The 11,345-nt window shown below is 52.4% G+C and overlaps 1 protein-coding gene and 1 long non-coding RNA gene across 2 annotated transcripts; one reads left to right on the plus strand and one right to left on the minus strand.

Annotated features, from left to right (window-relative positions):
* Positions 1–4,339: 4,339 nt before the first annotated feature.
* Positions 4,340–9,701, plus strand: PNOC (prepronociceptin; the record flags this gene model as incomplete). Its single annotated transcript, XM_079331869.1, has 2 exons — positions 4,340–4,459; positions 9,325–9,701. The coding sequence occupies 2 exons, from the start codon at positions 4,340–4,342 to the stop codon at positions 9,691–9,693; spliced, it is 489 nt and encodes a 162-aa protein (XP_079187995.1). The 3' UTR covers positions 9,694–9,701.
* Positions 9,702–9,859: 158 nt separating this feature from the next.
* LOC306815282 lies at positions 9,860–10,674 on the minus strand. Its single transcript, XR_013777373.1, has 4 exons — positions 10,627–10,674; positions 10,507–10,554; positions 10,266–10,302; positions 9,860–9,870 (listed from the first exon to the last, which is right to left on the minus strand). It is a non-coding gene; the product is annotated as an uncharacterized lncRNA (long non-coding RNA).
* Positions 10,675–11,345: the final 671 nt, after the last annotated feature.

Raw genomic sequence — 11,345 nt, forward strand, 5'->3', positions numbered from 1 at the left:
CCCCATCCTGTCCCTTTTTTGCCCCCTCTGCTCTCTGAATTGTCACCTGAACCAGGTGCCACATCCTCATCTCTGTCACCTCTGCCTGGTCCCTGAATTGTCCCCTAATCCTGGTGCCACATCCTTATCTCTGTCACCTGTGTCTGGTCCCTTCATTGTCCCAAAATCCTGGTGCCACATCTCAATCCTGTCCCCTCTGTCACCTCCGTCTGGTCCCTTCATTACCCCCTAGACCCAGTGCCCCATCCTCCTCTCTGTCACCTCTGCCTGGTCCCTGAAATGTCCCAAAATCCTGGTGCCACATCCTCATCTGTCATCTCTGCCTGGTCCCAAAATCCTGGTGCCACACCCCTCTCCTGTCCATCTCTGTCACCTCTGCCTGGTCTCTGAATTGTCCCCTGAACCCGGTGCCACATCCCCATCCTGTCCCTCTTTGTCCCCTCTGCTCTCTGAATTGTCCCCTGAACCTGGTCCCCCATCTGCACCCTGTCCCTCTCTGTCGTCTCTGTCTGGTCCCAGAATTGTCCCCTAAGCCCAGTGCCACATCCTCATCTCTGTCACATCTGTCAGGTCATTTGATTGTCCCCTGAACCTGATGCCACATCCCCATCCTGTCCCTCTCTGTCACCTCTGTCTGGTCCTTTCATTGTCCCCTGAACCCAGTGCTACATCCTTGTTTCTGTCACCTCTGTCTGGCCCCAAAATCCTGGTGCCACATCTCAATCCTGTCCCCTCTGTCACCTCCATCTGGTCCCTTCATTACCCCTAGACCTGGTGCCACATCCCCGTATCTGTCCTCTCTGTCACCTTTGCTTGGTCCCTGAAATGTCCCAAAATCCCAGTGCCACATCCTCATCTCTGTCACCTCTGCTCCCTGAATTGTCCCCTAACCTGGTGCCACATCCTCGTTTCTGTCACCTCTGTCTGGCCCCAAAATCCCGGTGCCACATCCCCATCCTGTCCCTCTCTGTCACCTCTGCTTGGTCCCTGAATTGTCCCAAAATCCTGATGAAACATTCCTCTCTCTGTCACTTCTGCCTGGTCCCAAAATCCCAGTGCCACATCCTCATCTCTGTCACCCCTGGTCCCTGAATTGTCCCCTAACCTGGTGCCACATCCTCGTTTCTGTCACCTCTGTCAGGTCATTTTATTGTCCCCTGAACCTGGTGCCACATCCCCATTTCTGTCACCTGTGCCTGGTCCCTGAAATGTCCCAAAATCCTGGTGCCACATCACCATCCTGTCCCTCTTTGTCACCTCTCTCTGGTCCCTGAATTTTCCCAAAATCCTGGTGCCACCTCCTCATCCTGTCACCTGTGTCTGGTCCCTGAATTGTCCCCTGAACCCATTGGCCAAGCCAGCTGGGACACAGAATTCTGTGGGAATTCTGTGGGAATTCTGTAGGAATTTTGTGGGAATTTTGTGGGAATTCTGTGGGAATTCTGTAGGAATTGGGCTCAGATCCCGGCAATCCCGGGACAGGGACAGGGGGGTGGCAGGTCCCCAAAACCTCCCAGGACAGGGACAGAGGGGACAGGACAGGACCCCAAAACCAGCCCTGAGCAGGAATTGGGGTGGGAGGGAATGATCCCACTTTGGGAACGTGCCCAACCCCACCACCAAAACAAAATCCCAAACAAAATCCTACACAAAACCCTAAATAAAATAAACCCTGCCAGGAGAATCCCAGAAAAACCACACCGGGTCCTTTTGGGATCAGCTCTTTTCCCAATGGGATTATTTGCAAATTTTGGTGCAGGCACCGTCTGGGTTTGCCTGATTTTGTGGGGTCTTGGGGGATTCTGTGGGGTTTTGCAGGATTTTATGGGATTTTATGGAATTTTGTGGGATTTTCCAGGATTTTGAGGGATTTTATGGAATTCACCAGGGTTTTGTGGGATTTTCCAGGATTTTATGGGATTAAGCAGTATTTTTTTATTATTATTTTGCAGGATTTTATGGAATTCAGCAGGATTTTGTGGGATTTTGCAGGATTTTTTGGGATTTTGAGAGCTTTCTCTGAATTCTGTCAGATTTCATGGGTTGTGCAGAATTTTGTGAGATTTTCCAGGATTTTATGGGATTTTATGGAATTCAGCAGAATTTTGTGAGATTTTCCAGGATTTTATGGGATTTTATGGAATTCAACAGAATTTGGGGGATTTTATGGGATTTTGAGGGATTTTATGGAATTCAGCAGGATTTTGTGGGATTTTCCAGGATTTTGTGGGATTTTTAGGGATTTCACTGAATTCTGTGGGATCCCATGTGTTGTGCAGGATTTTGTGGGATTTTATGGAATTCAACAGGATTTTCTAGGATTTTCCAGGATTTTCCAGGATTTTCTGGAATTTTGTGGGATTTTGTGGGATTTTGCTGGATTTTTTGGGATTTTGAGGGATTTCTCTGAATCCTATTGGATTTCATGGGTTGTGCAGAATTTTGTGGGATTTTGCAGGATTTTATGGAATTCCGCAGGATTTTTTTTGGGATTGTGCAAGATTTTGTGGGATTTTGAGGTATTCAACAGGATTTTGTGGGATTTTGCAGGATTTTATGGGATTTTATGGAATTCAGCAGGATTCTGTGGGATTTTGCAGGATTTTATGGAATTCAGCAGGATTTTGTGGGATTTTGCAGGATTTTGTGCATTTTGATGGACTTCACTGAATTCTGTGGGATTCCATGGGTTGTGCAGGATTTTGTGAGATTTTCCAGAATTTTATGGGATTTTATGGAATTTTGCAGCATTTTGAGGGACTTTATAGGATTTTGCAGGGTTTAGTGAAATTTCATAGGATTTGGGGGATTTCACGGGATTTCACGGGATTTAATGGGATTTTCCAGGATTTTATGACATTTCACAAGGATATTTTTTTTAAATTTCCGGGGTTTGGCAGAATATTTGGGATTTCAAGGGATTTCACTGGGTTTTGTGGGATTTCATGGGGTTTTGTGGGATTTAGTGGGATTTCACAGGGATTTTGTGGAATTTCATGAGATTTTGCAGGATTTTGTGGCAGTCTCTGGGTTTTGTAGGATTTCATGGGGTTTCTGTGGGATTTTGCAGGATTTCACGGGGGTTTTTGTGGAATTTTATGGAATTTAGCAGGATTTTGTGGGGTTTCATGGGATTTTGTGGGGTTTTCGTAGGATTTCGTGGAATTTCAGGAGTTCTTTGTGGGATTTCTTGGGATTTCCCATTTTTTGGGGGATTCTGAGCAGTTTTTATGGGATTCCTTGGGGTTTTTGTGGGATTCCTTGGGGTTTCCCCCTTTTTTTGGGATTCTGAGCAGTTTTTGTGGGATTCCTTGGGGTTCCCCTTTTTTGGGGGGTATTCCTCAGGGGTTATGTGGGATTTATTGGGGTTTTTAGGATTCTGAGCAGTTTTTGTAGGATTCCTCGGGGTTTTGGGGATTCTGAGTGGTTTTTGTGGGATTCCTTGGGGTTTCCCATTTTTTGGGGGGAATTCTGAGTGTTTTTGTGGTATTTCTTGGGGTGTTTGGGATTCTGAGTGGTTTTTTTTGATTCCCTCAGGGTGTTTGTGGGACCCCTCGGGGTGTTTGTGGGATTCCTCAGGGTTTTTGGGACCCCTCGGTGTGTTCGGGGTTCTGAGTGGTTTTTTTTGTGGGATTCCTCAGGGTTTTTGGGTTTCTGAGCAGTTTTTGTGGGGTCCCTCAGGGTTTTTGGGATTCCTCGGGGTATTTGTGGGACTCCTCGGGGTGTTTGGGGTTCTGAGTGGTTTTTGTGGGATTCCTCGGGTTTTTTTTGGGATCCTCCGGGGTTTTTGGGATTGAGTGGTTTTTGTGGGATTCCTCGGGGTTTCCTGGTTTTTTTGGGACTCCTCGGGGTTTTTGTGGGACTCCTCGGGGTGTTTGGGGTTCTGAGTGGTTTTTGTGGGATTCCTCGGGGTTTTATTGGGATTCTGAGCAGTTTTTGTGGGATCCCTCGGGGTGTTTTTGGGAGCCCTCGGTGTGTTCAGGGTTCTGACTGGTTTTTGTGGGACTCCTCAGGGCGTTTGGAGTTCTGAGTTTTTTGGGATCCCTCGGGGGTTTTGGGATCCCTCAGGGCGCTTGGGTTCTGAGTGGGGTTTTTTTTGGGATCCCTCGGGGTTTTTGGGATCCCTCGGGGCGTTTGGGGTTCTGAGTGGTTTTTGTGACCCCTCGGTGTGTTCGGGGTTCTGAGTGTTTTCTTTGGGATTCCTTGGGGTGTTTTTGGGATTCTTGGGGTGTTTTTGGGATCCCTGGGGATTTTTGCGGGATCTCTCGGTGTTTTGGGATCCCTGGGGGTTTGTGTGACCCCCGGGTGTGTCGGGTCCCGCAGCGCTGCCGGTGTCACCATGAGGGTCGTGCTCTGGGACCTGCTCCTGCTCTGCCTCTTCGCCCGCGCGCGCGGCGACTGCCGGGACGACTGCGCGCACTGCGACCGCCTGCTCTATCGCGACAGCTTCGACGTGCTGGTGAGTGACACCCGACCCTAAAACACTCTGGGTATGGTCAGTGACACCCGACCCTGGCCCCAAAACACTCTGGATACTGTCAGTGACACCCGACCCTAAAACACTCTGGGTATGGTCAGTGACACCCAACCCTGGCCCTAAAACACTCTGGATACTGTCAGTGACACCCGACCCTAAAACACTCTGGGTATTGTCAGTGACACCCGACCCTAAAACACTCTGGATACTGTCAGTGACACCCTGCCCCAAAACACTCTGCATACTGTGAGTGACACCCGACCCTAAAACACTCTGGGTATGGTCAGTGACACCCGACCCTGGCCCTAAAACACTCTGGATACTGTCAGTGGCACACTGTCCCAAAACACTCTGGGTATTGTCAGTGACACCCGACCCTAAAACACTCTGGATACTGTCAGTGGCACACTGTCCCAAAACACTCTGGGTGCTGCTCTATCGCGACAGCTTCGACGTGCTGGTGAGTGACACCCTGACCCTGGCCCTAAAACAGTCTGGGCACTGTCAGTGACACCCCCCCCGACCCTAAAACAGTCTGGGTACAGTGAGTGACACCCTGCCCCCAAAAACACTCTGGGTATTGCTCCATCACGACAGCTTCGATGTGCTCATGAGTGACACCCGACCCTGTCCCTAAAACACTCTGGGCATCATCAGTGCCACCCTGCCCCAAAACACTCTGGGTACTGGCAGTGACACCCTGTCCCAAAAATACTCTGGGTATTGTCAGACACCCTGCCCCTCTCCCTAAAACACGCTGGGTACTGTCAGTGACACCCTGGCCCTAAACCAGTCTGGGTACTGTGAGTGCCACCCCTGTCCCCTGTCCCTTGTCCCCAAGGGGCTCTGGGCACAGTGAGTGCCACCCCTGACCCCTGTCCCTTGTCCCCAAGGAGCTCTGGGCACAGTGAGTGCCACCATTGTCCCCTGTCCCCAAAAAACTCCCGAGGTTCAATTTGGGCTGTAAGGAGCCTCCTGGTGGGATTTGGGGTCTCCTGGTGAGATTTTGGGTCTCCTGAGGTTCAATTTGGACTGGAAGGAAACTCCTGGTGGGATTTGGGGTCTCCTGGTGGGATTTGGAGCCTTGTGGTGAGATTTGGGGTCTCCTGAGGTTCAGTTTGGTCTGGAAGGAGCCTCCTGATGGGATCTGGGGTCTTGTGGTGGGATTTGGGGTCTCCTGGACTCTGTTTGGTCTGGAAGAAGCCTCCAGGTGGAATATGGGGTATCCAGGTGGGATTTGGGGCCTCCTGCAGGGATCTGGGGTCTCCTGGACTCTGTTTGGTCTGGAAGGATCCTCCTGGCAGGATTTGGGGTCTCCTGGAAGGGTTTGGGGTCTCCTGAGGTTCAGTTTGGTCTGGGACAAACCTCCTGGCGTGATTTGGGGTCCCCTGGCAGGATTTGGGGTCTCCTGGATTCAGTTTGGTCTGGAAGGATCCTCCTGGTGGGATTTGGGGTCTCCTGGTGAGATTTGGGGTCTCCTGGTGGGATTTGGGGTCCCCTGGCGTGATTTGGGGTCTCCTGATGGGATTTGGGGTCCCCTGGCAGGATTTGGGGTCTCCTGGACTCATTTTGGTCTGGAAGGATCCTCCTGGCAGGATCTGGGGTCTCCTGTTGGGATTTGGCGTCTCCAGGTGGGATTTGGGGCCTCCTGCAGGGATCTGGGGTCTCCTGGACTCTGTTTGGTCTGGAAGGATCCTCCTGGCAGGATTTGGGGTCTCCTGGTGGGATTTGGGGTCTCCTGAGTTTCAGTTTGGTCTGGGAGGAGCCTCCTGGCGTGATTTGGGGTCTCCTGGTGGGATTTTGGTCCCCTGGCAGGATTTGGGGTCTCCTGGATTCAGTTTGGTCTGGAAGGATCCTCCTGGTGGGATTTGTGGTCTCCTGGTGAGATTTGGGGTCTTCTGGTAGGATTTGGGCTCTCCTGGTGAGATTTGGGGTCTCATGGTGGGATGTGGGGTCTCCTGGACTCAGTTTAGTCTGGAAGGATCCTCCTGGCGGGATCTGGGGTCTCCTGGCAGGATCTGGGGTCTCCTGGCAGGATTTGGGGTCTCCTGGTGTGATTTGGGGTCTCCTGGGGCCGTGCTGAGTGCTGCTCTCCGAGGATTCCTGACCAAGACTGGGATAGGAACCTCTTCCAGCAGCCCCAACACCACGGTCAGTGCCAAGGAGCCAGGGATGTCCCTGGAACTGTCCCCTCATGGGATCCGTCCCCTCCAGACCCTCCCAAAGCCTTGGAGATGGCAGGAGAGGATCCTCAGCAGTGACCCCAAAACCGCCTCGCCTGGGGACGATTCCCCCAATTTTGGTTTTGAGCCCTTGGGAATGGGAAGAACCAACTGCAGCCCCAAGGGACCACTGGTGGCACCTCCCTGGTGGCCAAGAAGAGAATTTGGGGGCCCACAGGTGGCCATGAGACTCCCCTGGATATGAGCAGGTCCCCCTTGTCCCATCCCGTGGGAATTCCTTGGATTTAGGGGCCCAAAAAAAAGAGATTTGGGTGCATTTCCAGGAAGGAATCCAGAATTTGTTCAGGTGTGGAGGAGCTCCAGGAAGGGTGGTCCTGTTGTGAAGAACGGGGCTGTTTGAGGGGAAAAAAGGGATAAAAAAAAGGGATTTGAGGGAATTCCCACCAGCTCCAGCTGGGCTCCAGTGTTGGAATGACCCCACCATGGAGGAGATTCTGGGATGGAGACGGTGCCACCTGCAGGAGGACAACCCTTCCCTGCTGGGCCTTCCAGAAGGTTCCTCCGGGTGTTTAGCAAGTTTGGCTCTTCCATGGTTTTCTTCTGGATGGGTTTGGTGGCACCAAAACCCCACAGGAGAGCCAGGTGTGGCTTGGGAAGGGATGAGACACAGCCATGGTGGGTTTGGTGGCACCAAAATTCCACAGAAGAACCAGGACCAGCTTGGAAAGGGATGAGGCACAACCATGATGGGTTTGGTGACACCAGAATCCCAAAATGGGCCAAATCAAGCTTGGAAAGGGATGAGACAAAGCCGTGGTGGGTTTGGCTTCACCAAAACTCCACAGAAGAGCCAGGGCTGGCTTGGAAAGGGGGTGGGACACAGCCATGGTGGGTTTGGTGGCACCAAAACCCCCCAGCAGAGCTTGGAGAAGGACAGGACGTGGCTGGGCTCCACCTTCACCCTGGTGACATCCTCGAGGACAACCCCGAGGCAGATCAGCCTGGAGAATGGGGCAGGAGAAGCTCAGCAGATGCTGCAGAGCTGGGAGGGCTGGTGGGACCTCCAGGGCTCCAGAGGAACATTCCCAGCTGGAGAAACCTTGGGAAGAGCAGCAAGGAGAGGAGCAAAGTTCTCCTCTGGGGAGGAACCAGGAGCTGCCATGGGAGCGGGCCAGAGATCCCATCCATCCCATCCTGTCCCTGTCCCACCTCCACCATCCCATCCCACCTCCATCCCATCCCACCTCCATCCCATCCCATCCCATCCCATCCCATCCCATCCCATCCCATCCCATCCCATCCCATCCCATCCCATCCCATCCCATCCCATCCCATCCCATCCCATCCCATCCCATCCCATCCCATCCCATCCCATCCCTCCTCCATCCTGTTCCACCTCCACCATCCTGTCCTAATTCCATCGCTTCCCACCTCACTGTCAGAATGGTCCAGAGGTCCCATTCCACCTCCACCATCCCTTCCAACCTCCAATGTGTCCCACCTCCATCATGCCATCCTGTCCCATCTCCATTGTCCCACCCAGCTCTACCATCCCTGTCCCACCTCCATCCCATCCTGTCCCATCTCCACTCTGTCCCATCCCACATCTATCCTGTCCCACCTCCATCCCGTCCTTTCCCACCCCCACCATCCCACACTCGATGATTTTTGGGCTGTAGGACCCAGCAGAGCTCGGAATGGTGGAGCAGGAGGGTGGAATTCCATGAGGAACGTGTCTGGGGCATGTTGGGACACGATGCTGAGCATCTCCCTCACCCTGATCCCTCTGGGAACCCAGGGATGGGGCTGGAATGGGGATGGAATGAAGCAAGAATGGGGTTAAAATGGGGATGGAACGGGGCTGGAATGGAGCAGGAATGGAGCAGGAATGGGGCTGGAATGGAGCAGGAATGGGGCTGGAATGGAGCAGGAACGGGGCTGGAATGGAGCAGGAATGGGGCTGGAATGGAGCAGGAACGGGGCTGGAATGGGGTTGGAATGAGGCTGGAACAGGGTTGGGATGGAGCAGAAACAGGGTTGGAATGGAGTGGAATGGAGCAGGAACAGGGCTGGAATGGAGCAGGAATGGGGCTGGAATGGAGCAGGAATGGGGCTGGAATGGGGCTGGAATGGAGCAGGAACGAGGTTGGAATGGGGCTGGAACGAGGTTGGAATGGGGCTGGAATGAGGTTGGAACAGGGTTGGAATGGAGCAGGAAGGGGGTTGGAATGAGGCTGGAACGAGGTTGGAATGGAGCAGGAACGAGGTTGGAATGAGGCTGGAACGGCGTTGGAATGGGGCTGGAATGGAGCAGGAATGGGGCTGGAATGGAGCAGGAACAGGGTTTGAGTGAGGCTGGAATGGGGTTGGAATGGAGCAGGAACGAGGTTGGAATGGGGCTGGAACGGGGTTGGAACAGGGTTGGAATGGAGCAGGAAGGGGGTTGGAATGAGGCTGGAAAGGGACTGGAATGGGTTTGGAATGGGGTTGTAATGAGACTGGAGTTGGAGACCCCTCCCAGCACCAGCCCAGCCAAGCTCTGCCGAACCCCCCGCCCCTTTCCACGGGCATTTCCCCCCGCGTCGCGACCCCACCGGAACACCCCAAACCCTTTGCAGACCCTTCCCCTCCAACCCCCTGAGCCCCCTGCCCGTGTCCCCGCAGATCTGCGTGCTGGAGTGCGAGGGCCAAGCGGTGCCCAGGGCCACCTGGCAGCTGTGCTCGGCCGCCCGCCGCGCCGCGCCGCGGGCTCGCTCCGTGTCCGCGCCGCGCTGGCCGCCGCTGCCCGCCGAGCCGCCCAGCCCCGAGCAGCAGCAGCAGCGGGACCGGGACATTCCGCGGCGGCTGGGCGCCGGCCGGGCGGCCAAGGGGGTGCAGAAGAGGTACGGGGGCTTCATCGGGGTGCGCAAGTCGGCGCGGAAGTGGAACAACCAGAAGAGGTTTAGCGAGTTCCTGAAGCAGTACCTGGGCATGGCGCCGCGCTCCAGTGAGTACGGCCCCGGCGCCGGCGCCGGCCAGAACAACGAGATCTAAAGCGGGACGCGCCGGGGCCGCCGGCCGGCCGGCAACCCTCCACCCCGCCCGCCACATCCCATGGGGGCCACCATCCTACAAGGGGGCCATCACCGAGAGAGCCGCGCCCGAACGGCAGCGCCAGCAACGCGGGGAGGGCGCGGGGACACGCGGGGACACCGCTGGGGTGGGGACACCCTCAGGTCAACCCCTTGGAAATTGCCTTGGGGGCACCTCTGGGGTCGTCTTCAAAGTCACCTTTGGGGGCACCTTTGAGGTGTCCTCATGGTCGCCTTTGGAGTCACTTTTGGGGTCACCTTCAAGGTCACCTTTGTGGTTGCCCTCAGGGTCACCTTTGGGGTCACCTTCAAAGTCACCTTTGAGTTTGCTCTTTGGGTCACCTTCAAGGTCACCTTCAAGGTCACCTTGGGGTTGCCTTCAGAGTCACCCTTGGGGTCACCTTCCAGGTCACCTGTGGGGTCACCCTCAGGTCAATCCCTTCGAAGGTGCCTTTGGGGCCACCTCTGGGGTCACCCCTGGGGTCACCTTTGAGGTCACCCTTGGGGTCACCTGCAGAGTCACCTGTGAGTGACCTCAGGTCAACCCCTTTGAAGTCGCCTTTGGGGTCACCTTTGGGTTCACTCTTGGGGTCACCTTTCAGGTCACCTTTGGGGTTGCCCTCAGGATCATCTTCTTGGTCACCTGGGGTCACCTGCAAGGTCACTTTTGGGGTCACCTTCAGGGTCACCTTTCAAGTCACTTGTGGGATCGACCTCAGGTCAACCCCTCTGAAGTTACCCTTGGTGTCACCCTTGGGGTCACCTTTAGGGTCACCCTTGGTGTCACCCTTGGTGTCACCCTTGGTGTCACCCTTGGGGTCACCTTTAGGGTCACCCTTGGTGTCACCCTTGGGGTCACCTTTGGTGTCACCTTTGGGGTCACTCTTGGGGTCACCTTTGGTGTCACCTTCAAGGCTCCACGTCCAGCACGGGTTGGTTCCCCCAATTTGGTTTCCAAATAAAAAAATTGGAAAAAAAAAAATCAAAAATCCAAATGAATAAGGGAAACGTTTAAACAAAATTAGTTTGTTTTTTTTTTAAAGAACGAAAAAATAAATAATAAAGTTCCAAGGAGATGTAAAGTAGAATTTTTAAAAATAATGCCAAATAAGAAATGAAAAAACTAAGATTTCAATATGTGAAAATCAAATAATTTCAAGAGGCTTTAAAAGGATAAAGAGAAAGGAAAAATATTTAGAGGAAATAAAAACTGAGTCAAAAGGTGTTTAAAAGAAATAAAGAATAAATTTTTAAAATGTTGCAAAGAAATGAGAGATAAATTTAAAAAATATTTTAAGAGGAATAAAGAGTAAGTTTGAAAAATGTTTAAAAGGCATAAAGATTAAATTTCACAAATATTTAAATGGAATAAAAAAACAGATATCAAAAATATTCCAAAGAAATAAAGAGTAAATGTCAAAAGTATTTTGAAATTTCAAAAAAATTTAAAAGAACAAAGAATCGATTTGAATTATTTAAATGAAATAAATGATCAAAATTATTTAAAAGAAAGTTTAAAAAACGAGGTAAAATATTGAAAGTAAATGGAAGGAAAACATTTCAAATCAATTTTAATTGTGAATAAAATTTAAATTAAATTAAGAAGAAATATCT

The sequence above is a fragment of the Erithacus rubecula genome (genome assembly GCF_903797595.1).
Source record: "Erithacus rubecula genome assembly, contig: scaffold_1138_arrow_ctg1, whole genome shotgun sequence".
In the NCBI taxonomy this organism is placed as follows: domain Eukaryota; kingdom Metazoa; phylum Chordata; class Aves; order Passeriformes; family Muscicapidae; genus Erithacus; species Erithacus rubecula.